At 41.9% G+C, this 21,905-nt stretch overlaps 2 protein-coding genes across 2 annotated transcripts in view; one reads left to right on the top strand and one right to left on the bottom strand.

Annotated features, from left to right (window-relative positions):
• Window positions 1-21,905, top strand: part of LOC308336666 (glycogen debranching enzyme-like) — a 563,232-nt gene that overhangs the window by 280,066 nt on the left and 261,261 nt on the right. The window lies entirely within an intron of this gene.
• The window catches only part of LOC308336044 (cadherin-7-like), a gene marked incomplete at its 5' end in the record, with an annotated part of 171,659 nt that overhangs the window by 18,504 nt on the left and 131,250 nt on the right, over window positions 1-21,905 (bottom strand). The window contains one exon of the mRNA XM_080793288.1: window positions 9,037-9,154. Coding sequence (XP_080649414.1) covers window positions 9,037-9,154 — 118 coding nt within the window. The remainder of the gene's footprint in view (window positions 1-9,036; window positions 9,155-21,905) is intronic.

Raw genomic sequence — 21,905 nt, 5'->3', positions numbered from 1 at the left:
TAACACTGGCTTGTCCTTCAAACTTGATCCTCAAAATGTCCAACACCTGCATTGACCCTCCTCTTTGCTGCCATTCTGGGCGGGAAAGAGTGGCGCGCTACGAGCTTGTAGGTCTGCTATATTTTTGAAAAATTGAAGAACGACTGACATAGAAACATAGCTTTTTCAGAAAACTGTCAGGATGTAGAAGACATTTTTTAGAATCTTATCTCAGGTCAACAGTCCAGACGCAGTCGTAGCCTTAGAGACCACCTGGTGCACTCTGACCTGACCCCGGCCCCTCCCCCTTGGCTACCGCCCCCACTTCATCTCAGAGGCAAATATTATACTTTTACTCCACTATGATTATTTGTACATTTTAGTTACTATAGTTACCTTGTAGATTTTGATCATTGTTACAAAAAAAATGCACTAACCACTCTGTACATATTTGCACATATTTCGGCCATGTAAAAATAGCCAATCTACAAGCTTGATGAAATGAGACATTCTGCATAATGCCTACTCCTAGAGTATTTCTACATTGCGGTACTCAAGTAAAAAATAAATAATTCTAGTACTTTTTTTTGCAACCTATAGTATAGGCTACTACTGTAGCTGTACTGTACTGAGTCACAACGTTGGTGAAGAGTGAACAGAACTTATCTTTCAGTTAGAAAAGTGGACAAACAAGAAGTGTGTGTAATGTGGCACACACACACACACACACACACACACACACACACACACACACACACACACACACACACACACACACACACAGTGAACAGAAGTACAAGAATGTCTCATACAAACACTGCCAGTGCAGACACTTATTGTAAATGCCTGTAGACGGCAGAACACAGCGGACATAATATCCTATAGATAAAGGAAACAACGCCTCCTCCAAATTGAGTTTACCAGAACGGTTATTCAGTTCATGTGTCGGTTTGCTTGAGAAAGCGAGCTATATAGTCAGGAAATGCATTCATACTGAGAGAGAGAAAAAAAGACGGGGAAAATAGCAGAGAAATCTGAACAAAATGACGTCATTAGCACAATTCAGAATGTGACAATGTTACATACGGTTAATTGCCATACTTGTCATACACAGCAGACATGGATTAAAGAACGCCTCCTCAAAATTGAGCGGATTCCTATAATGGCTGATACTGAGCAGTACCTTGCCAACTGTTTGGCCCTCCTTTTGGAGAGGCCGGCCGTTTGAAGGCCATTCACAACTAACTTGAGTATAGAATGGGGCCTTTGAGCACGGCTTGAACTCCCTTGAGTGTGACTGACTGAACTAACTCTGCAGGCTACGTCTCATATATATATATATATATATATATATATATATATATATATATATATATATATATGTTTGTTGTTTCTACCATTGGAGTGAGTTGGGGTCCAGCCAAAAGAAAAAAGTGCGTCGCATCCTCGACGTGTATGACGTCATACAACGAAGTAGACATTATTGAATGACCACTTCTCGGTCCCCCGTCCCGGATTACACTATATTTTCGCGAACGTTTCCCCCGGCCGGTGTGAATACGTCGGGAAATGTGATAAACGTGTAGTGCAGCCTGGGTGCCCGCACTTTTTTGACTTGAGAGCTACAGTACGTTCAAAATGACCAGCGCAACAAGGTCTACGGTACTCACCCAAACAATTATTATCCCATTGCTTTAAAAATGTACTTGAAGGGGCTTTAGAATAGTGGCACTGGTGTACAAGATAAAACACACTTGGAATGGGATATAGAGGGCGGAAATGGAATTGTTTAATGTTTTGTTTTGTGACTTTGTAATGACGTTTTTGCGCAACATTTGATGTCAATCAATGAAGTCAAAGTCACCTTAGAATTCAATTGGCAGATGCCTTTTTTAATTGTATATATTATAGGTCCATGTCATGTGATCTACCTGCAAAGCCTTTGTGATCTACTGGGAGATCACAATCTACCTTTTGGGCACCCCTGGTGTAGTGTGACCAAGAAAAAACGACAAGGATCTATTCCATTATAATTGGATAGTCTGACATGGTAAGTTGTGAACGATAACAAAAAAATCGCGCAGCTAGGCCGTACAGGCCTTTAGTAAATGTAATTAAGAGAATACCAAACAGCTGTTTCACGGCACTGTTTATAACCATTATAAAATGGGCCGCGAGCCTTTGTTCAATTCAGTTGTGTTCCATAATTCCACCTCGTGTGTGTTTCTTCCATGCGTTCTGTATAGGATCGATAAAAATGAAATAATAAATAATAAAACAATAAAATAAAAACTTGCTTGAACATTCTTCTCTCCATACTGGAAAAACAACAACCTTATATATACACACACAACTCGAATGCCTGGCTGTACAGTACAGTACACGGACTCTATAAACACTAACTGAATCCGTAAGTACAGTAAGCACATCACCAGACTGTACTGTATACTTTCTGAGGTGTTGCAAGTGTTGTTTAACCCATTCTGACCTGAGATCAGATTCATACGAGGTTTCCACTGGACACACACTGGTCTGATTATAACCCATTCTGACCCGAGATCAGATTCTAAAAAATGTCAGTCGTTCTTCGATTTTTCAAAAATAGCAGACCTACAAGCTCGTAGCGCGCCACTCGGTGGCGCGCTATGAGCTTGTAGATCTGCTATTTTTCAATAGCTAAAGCATAACATGATGCCAACACCAAAATGGGTGCCCGGTCAGAATGGGTTAAGGTGGCGACTTTTTTGTCAGTGCACCACAGAGTGTTTCTGACAGGCTGTAACGCAGCATGGTTCGGCTATACCTGACTGTTGGGGACTGCAGACTGCAGCTACAAATTACTGTAAAGGCCCACCCCGAAAAAAATAAAAATACACAGTACTGGCTTCTCTTCTGTGTTTGAAACAACAGAAGCAACTATACCTACAGTAGGAGAGAGAGAGGGAGAGAGAGAGAGAGGAGGAGGAGGAGGAGGAGGAGGAGGAGGAGGAGGAGGAGGAGGAGGAAGGGGAATGAGGAGGATGTGGATGTTTCTAAAGTAAACAATATTAGTTGAGCAGCTTCCTGTGTCATGTTGATCAGTGGGGACCAGATAACAATAAGCCTGTCGAATACCCGTTATCAATAAAGCTTTGGGCTTACCAAGCCTGTTATCGAGCATAGTGGCACATGATGTCATGTTTAAGCAATCAAGACAAGAGGCGATCAGGAAATTCATGTAATCATCCATGCTGGCACAAACACGTCAGTCTAAAAGTTTATTGATAACTGCCAAACAGCACTGTCCGGGTAAACAAAATTGCACTTTTAAAGTGATGGTACACCTATTAACAGTTTCTTTAATATAATTTTATTGGTAAAAATGTCAATTGCCTTCCATCCGTTAGAAAAGTTCTGTATTGAAGGCCCTGGTAAAAGATACTGGTTCTGTTCAGAATGTATTTCTTTCCACAAAATAATAGAAAATGCTCGATAGTGGGCTCGTTAAGAACACGGCTCGATAAGCCTGATCGATAAGGTGCGTGCGATCAATAAAAAATAACAAGCTCCATCCCTAGTTAACAGAGTAACCTAACACATTAGCTTGCAATTAGAGAAATCAGTTAGGCCTACTTACCTATTCCAAAAAAATGGCATTACTTTGTTACATTTAACTGTTCTTTCTGTTGCCACAAAGGGGGGGGGGGGGGGAAAGAGTCCATCTGAAGGAATGAGCTCGGCCGTTTCTGTATTTCTACACCCCCACATTGACCATCTCTCTCCTTAACCCATTCTGACCTGAGATCAGATTCATACGAGGTTTCCACTGGACACACACTGGTCTGATTAACCCATTCTGACCTGAGATCAGATTCTAAAAAATGTCAGTCGTTCTTCGATTTTTCAAAAATAGCAGACCTACAAGCTCGTAGCGCGCCACTCGGTGGCGCGCTATGAGCTTGTAGATCTGCTATTTTTCAATAGCTAAAGCATAACATGATGCCAACACCAAAATGGGTGCCCGGTCAGAATGGGTTAAGGTGGCGACTTTTTTGTCAGTGCACCACAGAGTGTTTCTGACAGGCTGTAACGCAGCATGGTTCGGCTATACCTGACTGTTGGGGACTGCAGACTGCAGCTACAAATTACTGTAAAGGCCCACCCCGAAAAAAAAAAAATACACAGAACTGGCTTCTCTTCTGTGTTTGAAACAACAGAAGCAACTATACCTACAGTAGGAGAGAGAGAGAGAGAGAGAGAGAGAGAGAGAGAGAGAGAGAGAGAGGAGGAGGAGGAGGAGGAAGGGGAATGAGGAGGATGTGGATGTTTCTAAAGTAAACAATATTAGTTGAGCAGCTTCCTGTGTCATGTTGATCAGTGGGGATCAGATAACAATAAGCCTGTCGAATACCCGTTATCAATAAGCTTTGGGCTTACCAAGCCTACAGTTATCGAGCATATTGGCACATGATGTCATGTTTAAGCAATCAAGACAAGAGGCGATCAGGAAATTCATGTAATCATCCATGCTGGCACAGACACGTCAGTCTAAAAGTTTATTGATAACTGCCAAACAGCACTGTCCGGGTAAACAAAATTGCACTTTTAAAGTGATGGTACACCTATTAACAGTTTCTTTAATATAATTTTATTGGTAAAAATGTCAATTGCCTTCCATCCGTTAGAAAAGTTCTGTATTGAAGGCCCTGGTAAAAGATACTGGTTCTGTTCAGAATGTATTTCTTTCCACAAAATAATAGAAAATGCTCGATAGTGGGCTCGTTAAGAACACGGCTCGATAAGCCTGATCGATAAGGTGCGTGCGATCAATAAAAAATAACAAGCTCCATCCCTAGTTAACAGAGTAACCTAACACATTAGCTTGCAATTAGAGAAATCAGTTAGGCCTACTTACCTATTCCAAAAAAATGGCATTACTTTGTTACATTTAACTGTTCTTTCTGTTGCCACAAAGGGGGGGGGGAAAAGAGTCCATCTGAAGGAATGAGCTCGGCCGTTTCTGTATTTCTACACCCCCACATTGACCATCTCTCTCCTTAACCCATTCTGACCTGAGATCAGATTCATACGAGGTTTCCACTGGACACACACTGGTCTGATTAACCCATTCTGACCTGAGATCAGATTCTAAAAAATGTCAGTCGTTCTTCGATTTTTCAAAAATAGCAGACCTACAAGCTCGTAGCGCGCCACTCGGTGGCGCGCTATGAGCTTGTAGATCTGCTATTTTTCAATAGCTAAAGCACAACGTGATGCTATCACCAAAATGGGTTCCCGTTCAGAGCGGGTTAATCCATTTGAAGAATTATTTTCGGTGTGGCGCTGGAAGGTGTATTATGATCACAACCACCTCGAGTGAAAGCCCTAGCTGGAGGCGGTGGAGGAGGCATGTGGTGAGATTCATGCAGGCCCTTCTCACCCCATGGACAGAGAAAACATTGGTTCAGGTTCTCTGGGACAGGGACAGAGGCAGCATGCAGAGTGCTGTTGGACCTTTATACCGTAACAAATAAAGATTCCTATATAGTGTCTTTGTCAGTGCCAATGCTGCTGTGAAATTGCCACAATGTTTGTAACACTTTTGTGCAGTGGCGGAGACTCCCGGGGGTGGCCTGGAAGCTGAAACACCCACGGTTAAAATAATAAGCCAATATGCACCCACCGTCCCACGTATTATGAAGACTAAATTTCGCCTCCCTTTCCCCTCCCCCTGCTCAAAATGTCATGTACCGGTAGTCACACACCTTTACGGGGGCGCTTGGGCAAGAGGTGTTGGGCCGCCCAACGTGGGCATTCAAATGCTAATAAGGTGTCTTTTGTTCTGCTGCGGTGTTCCCAAACTTTTTTGGACCAGGTACCCCTTTTGGGGTAGATATTTTTCCAGGTACCCCTGTATCACATATACAGACGTCTAAATGTAGACGTCTAAATGTAGGCGTCTAAATGTATACAGACGTCTAAATGTAGACGTCTAAATGTATACGTCTAAATGTAGACGTCTAAATGTAGGCGTCTAAATGTATACAGACGTCTAAATGTATACGTCTAAATGTAGACGTCTAAATGTAGGCGTCTAAATGTATACAGACGTCTAAATGTAGACGTCTAAATGTAGACGTCTAAATGTGTACGTCTAAATGTAGACGTCTAAATGTGTACGTCTTCTCTTATGGGGGTCCCTGGCATATCTTTTCAAATGGGGGTCCACGGGCTAAGTAGTGTCAATTTGGGGGTCCTTGACATGAAAAAGTTTGGGAACCACTGCTTTAAACACTTTAGCACTTTATGAACATGAACAAAATAGATGGGTCCCCCCTGGAACTCCCTCAGGTACCCCTGGGGGTCCCCGGACCCCACTTTGGGAACCACTGAGGTAGAGGACGGGACTTTGAGCACTCACGATCATTATTGAAACATGACGCCCCTGCTTTTGTGTCTTTAAAGGACAACTTTGTTTGTTCATGTTTTAGGTTGTTATTCTTCCGAATAGGTTGTTATTAGAGAAAGTAAAAAGATGAGAGGATTTTACCTATTTTTGACAGGGGGACGGGGGCATATGTCTTTTTTTTGTACTGTTACGGCGATTTCTATATTATTATTTACTATAGTCCTACTAGATCCCAGGAAATTACATCTGGTCACAAAGGATCACAGGATCTACTGAATGTGATGGTAGAGTATTGGGGGGATGCCTGGTATACTGTGTATCGTAGGCTCAATTTGTCAGTTTGTCGCCTCTTCCTTCACATTCAATAGATCCTGTGATCTTTTGTGGCCAGATGCAATTTCTTGGGGTCTAGTAGGACTATAGCAAATTTAAAAAAAATTGCTATAACATTTTGTAAGAAAAAAAAAGACGTATTTTGCTAAAACGAATGAAAGCAGCAAAGAAAAAAGAACACTCATCTTTTACTTTCTCTAACAACCTAAAACACGAACCTTGGTTAAAACAATGAATAAAGTTGTCCTTTAACATGTTTAGGTTCAAGAGAAACTGTATGCACACCCGCTTTGGATGTGATCAACCGATAATCACCAATATGGTCCTTATCAGACAATATGGACATGTCCTACTGTACATACTGTACTGCCTACCACGAGTATATAGGCGACTAGGCAACGCGGCGAACAGGTTGTTTATGTGTGTAGTTTAGTACGTTCCTTCCTAAAGGGGAGTTTTTCGTTACCATTGTCGCAATATTGCTTGCTCTGGGTGGATCTTTGTTGGTTGTAAAGTGTCTTGAGACAACTTGTTGTGATTTGACACTATAATAAAATTGAATTGAATTGAATTGAGTATAGGTTTGTAAATATTTTACACAGTATTTGTTTTATTGTTGAGAAGTTGCGAGAACGAGTGCGAGAGGAGAGGAGAAAGTGGAGTGTCTTTCTGCTCAACAGACTGTGAGACTGAATATCCCCTCCGTATGGGACAATAAAGACTGATTCACCATGATGATTACTGCCGGTCCTTTTGATACAAATCAATAACATGTGCTTTTGATAGGAGCTGAACCTGTTTTGAGGGCTGTTTGCCAGAACAGTTATAACTGTTACTCAGTTTGTAAATCGTCGGTTTTGCTTGAGCAATTGGGCTATATTCAGGAAAATGCAATTTATAGTGAGTGGGGAAAGAAACGCAGAGAAGAAATCAACAGATGGTGCCATTAGCGAGCATTCAGAATGTGACACACTGTGTTACCGCTCTGTGCTCTTGACCACCTGTTGGTTCATAACAGCTTCAATCTGACGCTCAAATTGAACATGAAATGTTATGAGAGAGAGAGAGAGAGAGAGAGAGAGAGAGAGAGAGAGACCTATATCTAAGAGAGGGAGTGAGAGCCAAAGAGATAGGGAGGCAGTGGAAGAGGCAAAGAAGAAGTACACACATTATTTATTTAAGTAAAACCTAACCCAAACCCCTAACCTAACCCTAAACGCATGTTCAGGGTGTCTATTTTGCTCTTCGGGGAGCTTTTACAGTTATGTCATAGCAATTTCATACCAGTAAACAAGCAGGTTGAAATGAGAGAGTGTACTTGATGAAATAAGTAATTGAAAGTCTAAACAACTACATGCCAGCTGGTCCATTCATACCCTTCCAGTAATCGCTCGTACTGCCTGCCAATGCCATGAGACAGAGCTAGAGGGGGCAGTGAAAAAATGAAATGTTGGTTGAGCATTTCTTGGGGGTGCTATGGGCTTACCTCAAGCCCCCCCCTAGAAACTGCAGGGCTTCTGTATTGGCACTGTTCCCCGCATGTTTACACTGACAGGTCTGTATGTTTGTACATCTGTTGCTCTTCTTCTTTTTCTTTTTTGCTACCGTTCTTTAAACTAGCAATGAACCTCGCGTCATCAGGCTTTCCACCTCGGAGGAAACCCTGGTCTGTGTTACTACATTTCCCTGTGATCCGGTCGGGAGTGGATTATATCGTTACGTCATGTTGTAGTCATTGTTTTTCAGTCATCAGGCCGGAACCCTCAAACCAGAACTTGTTTTCCCTCAAGGCAGAAGAATACCATCCCAAAAAAAAGCGTGGTTTCCCTGATTTCAAAAAGACAAAATAAATATAAAGTGTGCTTTCCAAAGACTATTTAGCATCTGTATACCTTTGTTATCCCACGGGGAAATTATATTCTCATCACAGTCTGTGAAAGAGCGAGTCACGCTTAAATTGTTTTAAAGAGTTACAAAAGTGACCAGGCAAGCTGACCTTTCGGGTCACGGGCGTTGCCAATATTTGGAAATCCTGCTTTGAGGAGTTGTAACGTCCCATAGCTGGTGCAGGTGACGGTGGCGTTGCATAGCAACCGGATCAATGTTAAAAGCTGCTATTGGGCTCAACAACTATATACAGAGTATACGATAACGTCCCATAGCTGGCGGGTACGAATATATTCGTACCTCACAGAGAAAGAATTAAGCTGGTGGTCAGAAAGAAAGTTTTCTCTCAGGGGTTTTCAGAGTAAATTCTTCCTAATCTGCTTGACACTCTAGTGCCTTCATTCAGAAAAATTCCCCGGCAACCACATTGTTAAAATTTGTCTCCTCACCCTTGTTGTCTCTCAGAGTGAAGTTCATGTTTCCCGCTGCGGACGAGGCGAGCGCAAAGTAGAAGCGATGTCCGTTGGGAGGCTCGTCTTTATCCACAGCGCTGATGGTCTGGATCACCTGAGGACGCACACACACACACACACACACACACACACACACACACACTCATGAATGGTGGTGGTGGCCTTCATCCCACCTTCGTTGGCCGATTGACTGTTACTAGCTTCTATGAATGTCGCTTTTCTGTGTCTGTATGGCACAATTTTGTATTCTAACCAATCGCCAATGTGACTGTTTGCGTCGGTTTCACTCCCGAGTGGATTAACGCGTACAATAGCGTAAATCTTATCATAAGCGCCGTGCAAATGGTGTGAGTAAAATCGTGGAAAAAAATCAACCGTGGTTTTGATTTATGGAAAGATTTGTTTTATATCGTTGGCCGTGGTTTTACATCACTTATCACTTCAAGTAAAGTGCTTATTTGGCAAAGAGCTTGGCAGCCTTTTAGAGATGAGATTTTCCTTTTCATGAATTGTGCTGTAAGTGCTTATGACAGGCGGCGCAGGAAAAGGCTTTCTCTGGGAAGGACACCGCTGGCCCTTTTCTGTCGTACTGGCAAGTTAAGGCCACGTTTAAAAATAATCTTCAATTAAATTGCAATACTCTCTTTGATTACTACATTTACAGTGCTGTACCTCCGCTTTTGGTCTCCTAATTGATCTTTTTCAGGCCAATTTGGAAAGAAACCAGTGTTTCACACTCTTTTAATGGATGGGGTCAGTTCATTACACATTTTGGTAGCAGAGCTGTAGAATGAGAACTTGTTATGTATGTATATTTTGTACAAAACAAATAATAATAATACACAATGTACAAATACTCTGTATCAAACGTAAAAGCACTCATTGTCCAGAATGTTATCATACGTATACAATGTATTAAAATCTTTTGAAAATAGCAGATCGACAAGCTCACAATGTGTCACATCGTGGCAAGTTGTGAGCTTGTAGATCTGCCATTTTCCAAAGTTTAAATAAGGCTGTATGTTTTTTAATAATTCAAATCTAGAAAGTAGCCTATCTATATCTATACTGTAGTATCTTGAGTTTTCCAATTATTGCGACCACAGGTTGCAGTTAACTTTGAAATTGTGCATTTCACGTCAGTCAGGCATTCAGTCAATCACGCCCCATATATGGTCATGCCTCGTGACATCACGTGATGCCATCAATATTAAAAACTAGAGTTCTCAACAGGCCGGAAATGAAGGCCCGGCCCTACCTGGGCCCTCATCAAACCCTGTACTCAAGACACTGCCCCCACTGCCACCCATATGGGGCTGACCTGTTCTGACATTCCATATGTTGATCTGACCTCATCAAACCCTGTACACTCAAGACACGTTCCATATATGGCCAGTACAGAATTCATTCCATACAGTATGTTGATCTGACCCCCCCCCCCCCCCCATGCCAAAGCGCCAGCGCTCGCCCAGCAGTCTGCTGTCACCCAGGCAGATATGTTGATCTGACCCCCCATGCCAAAGCGCCAGCGCTCGCCCAGCAGTCTGCTGTCACCCAGGCGGATGTGTTGATCTGACCCCCCATGCCAAAGCGCCAGCACTCGCCCAGCAGTCTGCTGTCACCCAGGCAGATATGTTGATCTGACCCTCCATGCCAAAGCTCTCTCCCAGCAGTCTGCTATCACCCAGGCGGATATGTTGATCTGACCCCCCATGCCAAAGCGCCAGCACTCGCCCAGCAGTCTGCTGTCACCCAGGCAGATATGTTGATCTGACCCTCCATGCCAAAGCGCCAGCACTCGCCCAGCAGTCTGCTGTCACCCAGGCGCATATGTTGATCTCACCCCCTCATTCCAAGCGCAGGCGAATGCGTGCACGCGACCTCGCCCTCAGGCGTTATTGGTTGTAGTGGAGTAAAAAGTGCAATATTTGCCTCTGACAAGTAGTGGAGTAGAAGTTAGAAGTATTGTAAACTGGAAATACTCGAGTAATGTAAAAAAGAAAATCCCTCAAAATTGTACTTACTGTAAGTACATTACTTGAGAACATGTACTTAGTTAGCTGAACAATATCATCACCTGTAATACCAGCTGAGCATGTTGTCACTGCAGGGCTTGGCATCTATAAGATGCTAATCCAAAAAGAATTATCATACAGTCAAGGTTTTTCTGTTCTACCATTCGAAGTGCAGAGAATGACTCAACGATGCAAATTGTTCGCTGGGTTGCTATAGGCGATGCGGAACAAACTAATCATGTTAAACAAGTACGGCAGATTTGCTCGGCCCACTTTTCTTTCGCCGTCTAAAAAACTTCAGAGGGAAAAGAAGAACAGAAGTGAACTCCGGTTATTATTTAGCACCGCTGACAACCGTTATGGAAATATTACAGTCGAATTCCATTAGCGAACAGAACAATTTATTCACGCGCGCATCTGCATACCGGATCTGCTCTCTGAATGTGCATGTAACTTTTAATGTACTTTCTGCAACTGGAAGCTTCATAAAGACAAGCTGCATTAACCCATTAAAATCAGGAAAGCATCTATCGTTTTAGATTTTGTTTAGAACATTGTTGTCACTGCGACGCAAACCTATCTCCGTTTTTCAACTTTTTATATTTCCTTTAATGATAAATCAGCGCTATAGAGCGCCACAGTCCCGCCCCCTTTCAGAACAACGAGTGGCCCAGGAAATAATTCCCCGTTCATTTTCCCCATAGGCTTTTAAAAAAGTATTTACTTAAAGACGTTTACACCGCGGACACAGCCAACTCGGCTCGTGACAAATCGTGACAATGTTAAGGGAATCTGCAGGATCTGTACATGCTCAGAAGAACAAATGCATTAATGAGGCAAGACAAGAATTCAGATTTCAAAAGTAGGAGGATTTTACTCGAGTAAGGAGCCAAAACTTACATGACCTGTCATTGTAATAGAAAACCCAGTCTGACTCCCAGAGCCATTGTACTGGTGCTCCTTCTATAGCTTCTACTCTCACAACAATCTCTATAGCCTCAAGACATGAGCCCAGAGCCTTAGATATAGACAGTTACGCAAACTGCGTTCACTTCATGGGGCTTCAGTCAAATGGCTGCTCTCCTATAGAATTCTATCGAGGTTCAGAATGGGGACAACCAACTGGGACAAGTCCTGGACCGGATGTAGGCAGAAATGCACTGGACTAGGGCAACAGCCCAGCTTTAATGATCTTAAATCCCTTTATTTTAGAATTGTTTTGTAGGAATAGTACGACATAAACATTAAAGAGACTTTAAAACAGTTGTCATGTTGCACACATGCTTAAAATAGCTCTCATTTACTTTAGTCGCCTAATTCTATTAGTTGATTTATTTTTGGGAAGCAGAGCGAAGCGAAAAAAATCATCGAGTAAAGCAATTCAAGTCACTAATTATGCAAATGCTATTCACAAGTTCTTTGAGGACACACACACAGTCACACACACACACACGCACACGCGCACACACACACACACACACACACACACACACACACACACACACACACACAGTCACACGCACACGCACACACACTGCGTTCTTTAGATCACCTCAGTCTGACAAGTGGGCATGTGTAAGCTCAAAGCCACCCTTTAAAATCCAGTGATTTATCGCCTATGCCTCCCACTCACTAGCAACAGCCACGCCGGCCACCGCCACCGCCGCCTCCGTTTATATGTCACTCGCGAAGAATTGATGCCTCCATATCCGTGTCAATCCTCTCTCCGTCTCCCTGCGCTCGAGCCATTAGAGAATTCCCCCACTAAAGAAAACCTCCAGGAGTGCAGCCTGGCATCAGAGGCACGCTAATGAAAGACATTATACATTACAAAGTGGTTGATTTAAGGATGATTTGCTGTCCTCTTTTCTCCTCTCTCCCCTCATGCCTGGCAGCCTCACGAATGAGGTGGAGAAAGAAAAAGAAAAGAGACCTTCGCTCGAGCCCAGAGATAAGCTCAGGAAATCCATGTCTGCATCTATATTCAAAGGAAATCAAAGGGTTCAAATGCTCTATATAGCAGTGGTTTTTTTCAACCTTTTTCCATATCACCATTATTTATTCAGCATTTGAGCCACAGACCACCATTTTTATGAGATTTTAGCCTCTCAGACCCAAAATTAAAGATGTGGTACCATAAGAGAGATAACAGGCAATCGTTGATCAAAATAACAATTATTTTACATGCTCTAATTGTATGCTGTAAATTTAGTAGCCTAATGCAGTTATTTAACAATAATGTAAAGGCTCATACATAGTCTGGATTTTCGGTGGTGGGGTGACCACCGAACTACAACATGACGTCACGAGCCGCGGTGAAGAGCAAACCACCGCCACCGCTCCAGCCGTTCTCTGTTTTTACTCACCTCACCACCGAAAATCCAGACTATGAATAGGCCTTAACTCTTGAGAGCGTAAAATGAGGGCGATGCATCAATTCAGTGCTGCTTGCAGAACTTGACTACGCCTCGTTCCTGACCGCATCACTGTCGTGCCATAATCAAGATAAAGCACACCCTCTATGGTGTAATATCGCTTAATATCGCTTTATCCCTTGAAATGGGACATTCTGCACAATGAGTAGGCCTATACTTTCTACATTTGGTACTTTTAAAGTACATGTTGATGCCAATGATGGCAGGGGGGCGGGGGGGGGGGGGGGTGTCACATGTCACAACGTGCAGCGGAGAGTATGCAGCCTTCGCTCAGGCTCTCTCCGTTTGAACGTCGGTCCCTCTTCAACCTCTGCCGCGATTACCATCGGAAAACATCGCTTTACTCTAAAAACGTGCCGCAAGATTGGCGAAACAAATTGCTGTTGCCCCAGATACCAAATGACCTTTGTGTCGTGCATGATAATGATATGATATCGCCGCGTGTATACGCTCTCCGTTCTCACGTGTGTGTGTGTACTACACGCTAACACTTTTTATACCGGGAGATAAAAGTGTGTCCTTTTATGATAGGCTTTCCGTTGATGAAAATGCAAGTGTTTCCATTTGGTTGAGATAGTAGAGTAAAATATTCATGAGTTTTCACTCAAGCTGCCAGTGTTAATAATTGGCAGTTCCCAGCGTTTTGCCACCTACAGCACGCCTCCCCCCACTGTACCTGACAGCTTGTAAGCAGCAACATTTAATCACGGCCGACAACTGATAAACCATGTCCCCCGTTATGCTGATGGAGCGGCTGCATGCGGCGTCATTTCATTTATTTATTTTAGCTTTTATTTTATTTATCTTTTCCACATCTTGATCCTAGATGCAGGGTTTGCGTCGAGCGATCGCGCGACGTGTGATCTTTTTTCTTCTTCTCCTAAGTGCTTTTAGGAATCTCTTGGATGGTGGGCATGGGTTCGCGTGCCAGGGCTGTGTGTGTGTTTGTTTAATTCATGTTGCTTTACAAAGGACTCTGACGAGAAGCTTGATCTGAGTTTGTTAAGGACGTCGCCGGCACCGCAGTAACAGACACTTTGATGGCGATCGTTTTTGCAGGCCATATGGCACGCCGACGTGTGGATGTGCTTCCGTTTGTACACACCGTGTACAGCGCATTGGGGTCATTCTCTTTGTGTCTGCATCAAGTGTTGATTTTGACAGCAAACCATGATTTAGTTGTAAAGTCATAGTCATCTGAAATATATTAGTTTTAGTCTAGTTTTAGTTGACTAAGAATATCGTGGGATTTTTAGGCGACTGAATCTACAGTTGATCTTGTCCACATAACGTATGTATTTAGGCGGACCTTGATGGACCGTGACAACGCGTATAGTAGCCCGACGCGCTGTGCACTCGTAGAAGTTGGTCACCAAGTGGATCCTTATAGATCTTTAACTCTCGAGAGTACAAAAATGTACCCTTGAAATGAAACAAAATCCTTTTGGGTCCATTTGGTTTCATTTTACCCTATCAAGAGTTAAATTAGTGTTAAACATCTACAATACAACAATTTACAAGAAGTCTACTCAATTAGAGGGTCTGAGACACTAAATGTCATCAAATGGTGGCTTAATACATAATAGAGCTATATTGAACAGGTTGAGAACCACTGCTCTAATACACACACCCAGCCACCACAAAGAGCAGTGGATTATATGTGAAAGGATTTGACTAAGGGCCATTGTGTAGCCTCCAGCCTTTCACCAGAGGAGAAAAACTGCCTTTTTTTAAATCCAAAATGAGTTAGTAGCACAGGCAATGAGGCATACTCCTCTTCACATACTAGAGCATGTCTGAAATAATTGTCAGAGCTAGGTGTAATCTAGAAGTTAACCTTTTCAGGCCAAAAACTGGTGGGTCAAACTGAACAACCAATGTGTCAATTTGAAGCTATGATTTCCTGCTTTCATGTGACTAAATTATTTAAAAAAAACTCTCCAATGACTTACTAGCTGTTTGTCAAGGTGGGCCTCCCTTTAGAAGAGCAGTGAATCTCACAGACCACCTTTGTACCAGAGTTGATTTTGTCTACTAAAAACGATGACGAATAATGTTCGTCACCTATACATGTTTTTCTCCCCACTGATGAAAACTAAATAAAAAAACTAAGCTATGCTGACTAAAACCAAGACTGAATATATTGACAATTTCTCAACAAATAAAAACTAGACTAAAATGTCAGGGAGGGGACTAGTGGAGAAGAGATCCAGGAGAACTTAAAGACAAGTCATTTTATGTTTGGTTGCGCTCGGGTGTTGCACTTTGAAAATAGCCGATCTATACACAGCAAGCCAAATAACGTCATGATAACGTTATGATGAAGTCCTCCAGTGACTCCGGTGACATTCAGGACTATAGGCCAGTTCACAGGTTACAGTTCACAGCCCATATGGGGATGATCTTTACGTCATTTCCATGACGTCTTCACCAGTTTAAATAATATATCTTATTCTGGGCCAGATCTGACTAGTTACGATATGACTTAAGTTGATCTGGCCTCGATCAGTCTCTCTCTGATTCATCCAGGGACGTCCGTCTTAGTGCATGGGTAAAATGTATGTTGGTTGAAATCATGTGATATTCTGGGCCAGATGTGACTAGTCTTGCTTTGACTTGATCTGGCCCCAATGGAGACGTCACTAATTGGTCCAGGTCCTGACCGTGCTTGCTGGGTAGACTTACAAGCTCACACCGTGTCGTGCTGCAACAGCGCGTTGGGAGCTTGTGGTGGATCGGCTATTTTCAGCATGCAGAAAAGTGTCCAATCAGGCATTGAGGCACCATCAACAAGGCCTGCCAAAATCCATTTTGATTAAAACATTAAACATAACACTAAAATATGACGACTAAAAAAAGACGACTAGAACTAAATCAAAATGTGTCCAAATCAACGCTGGATTAGACTGCACATCCACTGCTCCTCCAAAGGGAGGCTTATGACAACACCTTGAATACTGTCGCCAGCGTCCTGAAACACTCATCTGACACTGAGCCTGTGTAGCTTCTTATAAATGTCCTTCCATTTGATCCTGGGAGATCCATACTGAATATTGATGTTTTGCTGTGATACCTCGATCTGAATATGATAGCTGGTGCACAGGGATCACACTTTTCCTTAACCCATTCTGACCTGAGATCAGATTCATACGAGGTTTCTACTGGACACACACTAGTCTGATTAACCCATTCTGACCTGAGATCAGATTCTAAAAAATGTCAGTCGTTCTTCGATTTTTCAAAAAATAGCAGACCTACAAGCTCGTAGCGCGCCACTCGGTGGCGCGCTATGAGCTTGTAGATCTTCTATTTTTCAATAGCTAAAGCATAACATGATGCCAACACCAAAACGGGTTCCCGGTCAGAATGGGTTAAGCGATCAGATTCCAGGACATTTTATGCAGCCCACACCTATATATCGATGTCCAAGTCATTATCATACTGCAATTCCTACTTGATGACACCTCATATCACTTTTATTTAACCCATTGAGACCAGTTCTACAAAATGTCTTCCAGTTTTCTGAAAAACCCCATGTTGATCTATGTCAGTGCTGCTCAAACAATTTCATGTCAAGGAGGATCCACAGAATTATCTCTATTAATTTTGGCTGCGGACCCCCATCTGAAAATATGTTGTTCCAGGGACCCCCCCAAAAAGCAAAGGTATGAGTTGAAAACGTTTGCTGTGAAAGATTGAATATTCAAACATTTGCACACGTTTTCACGATTAAAATAAATAAATAGATGAGCTTGTAGATCTGCTATTTTTCAACAGCTAAAGTTTAAAATAATATGGTTAAAGTGGTTAAAAGCTACAGTAAGGGAGAGAGATCATTAAAGACAGACAAAGTCTCTACATTTACACATATCATACCATATATCTAGATTTGACAAAGCCTCTATTGACAGCAAACTCAATTTCAGTGAAAATACTGACCAGATTTTTAAAACTTGTAACCAACGCCTCCACCTACTACGCAAGCTCAACTCCTTTAGAGTGAGCAAGCATATTATGGAAACAGTCTATAAAAACCTGATTGAGGGAATCTTGACATTTAACATGGCAATGTGGTTTGGCAATTTAAATGTAAAAGGAAGAAGCAAGCTGCAGCGAATAGTAAACCTAGCCTCAAAAATAATTGGGAAGAGACAGCAACAATTAGGCTGTATCTACAAGGAGGTACTTCTTAAAAAAGCTATCAAGATAGCAAACGACCCCTCTCATCCACTCTGCAGGGAGTTCGAACTACTTCCTTCTGGTAGACGGTACAAAGTACCAAGAGCTAACCGTAACATTTTTAAAAATTATTTCATACCAAATGCCATTAAGGCACTAAATGATACCATGTCTCGCTAGTTTTGTTTGTTTTTTCCAATGTATCTGCCACTGTTGTCCTGCACTTTTTTGCCATGAGAAAATAATTGTGTTAAGTGTTGTTGCTGTTGTTGTAACCGTTTGTTTTTTACTGTTTCCACACGTGGACAATAAATGAAACTAACTAACTAACTAACTCTGGTAGCAAACATGGTGCTGTTGACGTTCCATCGTTTCTGACTGGTTGTTGCTAGGTTACAGCCTTACAGGTAATTTTACTTTAAGTAAGGTAAGAAAAAAGAAGAAAATAAAGGGTATACATTTTTTACTTTTCTTCTGAGACTACTAGCAAACTAGCAGGTCCGAATTGCACAGCCACCTGTAAGTGCTATAAGAGATTTCTGCCCGACAGCAACATATATATAATATATAATATAATATATACTTTTATAAAGTGCTGTGATACTGTATTTTTTGTAAACAAAAGTTATAAAATACACCTGAGGAAAAGGCTTGACGCCGAAACCTGCCTGTGTATGCCCGACCCCCGTGCCATATTCAAATTATTACTACAAATTAAAAAGTAGCAGGAGGACTTTGGCGTGCTGGCTAATATTCTTTGTTTTTGTGAGTCTTCTTGAGGCTTCAAGCGCAAATTTCTGCTTGAAAGGAGTCAGCATGCTCTTGTTTGTTTCTACTATATGTATGGGCCATTCTGATTGTCAGTCAGTAGTATACCTCACACATTGAATCTGTCTGTGTGTCATCCCAAGTGTTTATACTTTGGTTAAAGCAGCACTATGTAACTTTTAAACTGAAACTTCTTTTTGCCGTTCCTTCTGACTGCATTGAGTCTCAGCAAAAGTTGGAAGAAACAAGTGGCCAGGTCCACGAAAACAAGTCACAAAACTTGTCTTGGATATTTATGAAAAGGTTTCAACAACACCAATCCTTTTAACAACATATTAATCTGAGGGTCCTTCACATGAACCACTGGTCAAGTAAACATCTCCCCTGCAAGTGACTTATATAAAAACAAGCCCAAGTTGTAATAACCAGACATGGCAACAAAAGACGGCAGTGCGACACAAACGGATACTTCTAATTATTGCCAACAAGAACTCACACTACACTACACGATTCCCTGAGAACGGCAAAGCAGAGCAGCTGGACAGAAGGTATGGCTGGTTTCCTTGATTAATCTTGAAGTGAGCCAGGAGTCCCTGACGTGAAATCTACTGCACTTGCTTCCAAGCAATCTAATGGACGTCTGCTGTGAACTGGCCGTGTGTTAATGTGTGAAATGATTGTTTGACAGCCTGTCACACAGAGCAAACTGCCGCTGCCATGTTCAAAGTTCACAAGTGTGTATGTGGCTGCTCCGCCCACAAAGGTTGCCGTATTTAGAAAAAGATTATAATGAGGGGACGGTGCGTGGGTGCGTGCAATAATTATATGTAACAGTATCAGTGTTTATTTCATTGGCACTGTAACTGAGGGCATGAGTTACTCAAAAGTACACACTGGTTGAGGCGGCCAATATGGACTTAATTCCGATCAAAGAATTAGGCTCCGGAGAAGAGATATCTTGAGCAGATGTATTGTGCTGCAATGGTGGGATAATGTGTGTGTGTGTGTGTGTGTGTGTGTGTGTGTGTGTGTGTAGTATGTGGTATATGAATATCAAAATGAAATATCCACAGCAGGATGATGCAATCACCAAACAGATTATATGCACAGTATATCGAAAGGCCATCAAACACTGGTACACAATTATTAAACCCAAACTATCCAAATCTTGCTGCATGGTAAACCTGAACAATACAAATTGTCTGCACAGTATAAGCACAGGATAAGGAAAACAACACTCGTGTGGTATATAACTATTCGGGACAAAAACGGTCCAAATATTGAAAACCAAACCAAACAAACTCTCAAAAACATAATATACAAAGTCACAGATATTATTATTTAACTACTAAAGTAACACTTATGACCCAAACATTGTACTTACTTCAATTAAAGAACGCACAAGAGGATACACTTGGAGAAAACAAATACAATACACAGCTCTCATCAGGTCGGACTGACTGACCATGCTGATGCCAAACGCTAAACTGCCTAATTTGACTGCCTGTGAAAAATTACCAGCCAATACCAGGTCAGGCCACTAGGCGCCACTGACAGGCTTTCTGACAGGCACGTTTGACTGTCAAGGGTTCTGCCTCCAGGAAGAAACCCTAAATACAAAGGGAAGACATCATTGCACATAAACAACACCACACCAGGGCAGTGGCGTGCACAGACATTTAGAGGGGCAGGTGCTCAAGTGAAAGAAGGGCACCTTGTGCAGTGCGTGGAACCGGCCGGCCGCCTTATAATAGTGTGAGATTTATAGATTTTGGGGCATAAATAATATATTTGAAGCTTTTTTTATCGAGAATTGATTAATGTCACCATGGTCCACATACTGTACACTTTTTCAAGAGGGCACATTGCTGTCCAGAGGGCAAGGGCAGGTGGTTCTCTAGCACCCCCTAGTGTCCATCAGTGTACGCGACTGCACCAGGGTGTCTAATGAAGTACTGTCACCTCATAGACATAAAAACTAAAAAAATACAAACATTTTAGCACTCCATCTTCAATCGTGCTTTATTGATTAAAATGACTGTATAATTCAAGCTGTGTTTGATAGTGTGTGGGTGCGTGTTAATTTGATTTGATTTTGGTAAAAGAAATAGAAATACAAGTTATCACAATGTGTCACTCATTGGTATAATACCGGTATACCAATGAGTGACACATTGTGATAACTTGTATTTCTATTTATGAGACACTCAACTCACGGCCTAAGAAGAAATGCATTCGGGTATTTATTTTTCTCCAAATGTATTTGCCATAATGAATACAGTTTGAATTATAGGCTTTTGATTCCAACATATATATCTCTTTTAGAGTCATTAAATGTTAATTCACGGACAAACACAAAAAGTTTGAATATGGAGATTGAGAGTTTTCTGCAGCGACAGCAACAATATTAAAAAAAAACTCTGAAGGGTGCGACATCGTCGCTGTGGGGTTTTGAGTGCAGGTGTCAGTAATTTTTTCCCTGTTGTTTTGGCTGTTGATTTCACAGAGGCGCCGCAGAGGGAACGAGCGACTAGTGCGAGAACCGCTGGCCTCTCCCTCGCTGTCACAAATGAACACAACCCCCGGTGACAGCTGTCATAGCTATCGTGCTAACGACAGAGTGCCACCCATTTAGCACCGCGCGGTTATTTATAGCCTCGGTTCCACTTTCAATTATGGGTGCAATCTTATTGCGTGGGTCGTCCGCTGATGTAAATCAAAGCAAGTCATTTGCAAAACTTTTACACCTCAAGCAAATCAATATGTATTTGGCTGCGGAACATTATTATTATTATTATTATTTTATTATTATTCGATATTTTAACGCTCATATTTTAACCATCTCATAAACCATAAATTATACCACCCACTGCCAGCTTTTCTTTTTCGTATGTACTTACCTAATATGATATAGAATATTTATCTCCACTATACGGTTGCACTCCTGCGACCGCTGATAATAACGGAGCATTCCGCTGTTCATTTGCTAAAAAAAATAAAAATAAACGTGTCAGTGAAGCTCCTTTCGATTGGAACAAACTCCAAAAATCCATAAAAATCAGATCACTGCCTTCCCTAGGTCAATTCAGGGAAATTATTTCTAGCACTTTTACTCAATCAATGTAACTGTTTTAATTGAGTCTCATCTATTTATTATATTTATTCTAGCGTTGGACACTTTCTGTTTTACAATTCATTTTTTGATATTGCTGTATTGTAGAGTGTATGTTGTTGAGTTTGTTTGTATTTTGTGCTTTGTATTTCGGCTACATTGAAAATGAGGCCTTGCCCCTCAATTGTACTCCGAGTTTAAATAAAGGTTATGATGATGATGATGATATAGCTATATATGAAAACGTTTCATCTGCAACACATAGGCTACAATAGGCCTATAGATGTAGTGGGGGGTCCCTGCTTCTCAGCTAAAGGGTCCTTAATTGAATGGACC

Source organism: Protomyctophum bolini (assembly GCF_963924005.1).
Source record: "Protomyctophum bolini genome assembly, chromosome: 21".
Taxonomy (NCBI): domain Eukaryota; kingdom Metazoa; phylum Chordata; class Actinopteri; order Myctophiformes; family Myctophidae; genus Protomyctophum; species Protomyctophum bolini.
This window is presented reverse-complemented; position numbering and strand designations above follow the sequence as displayed.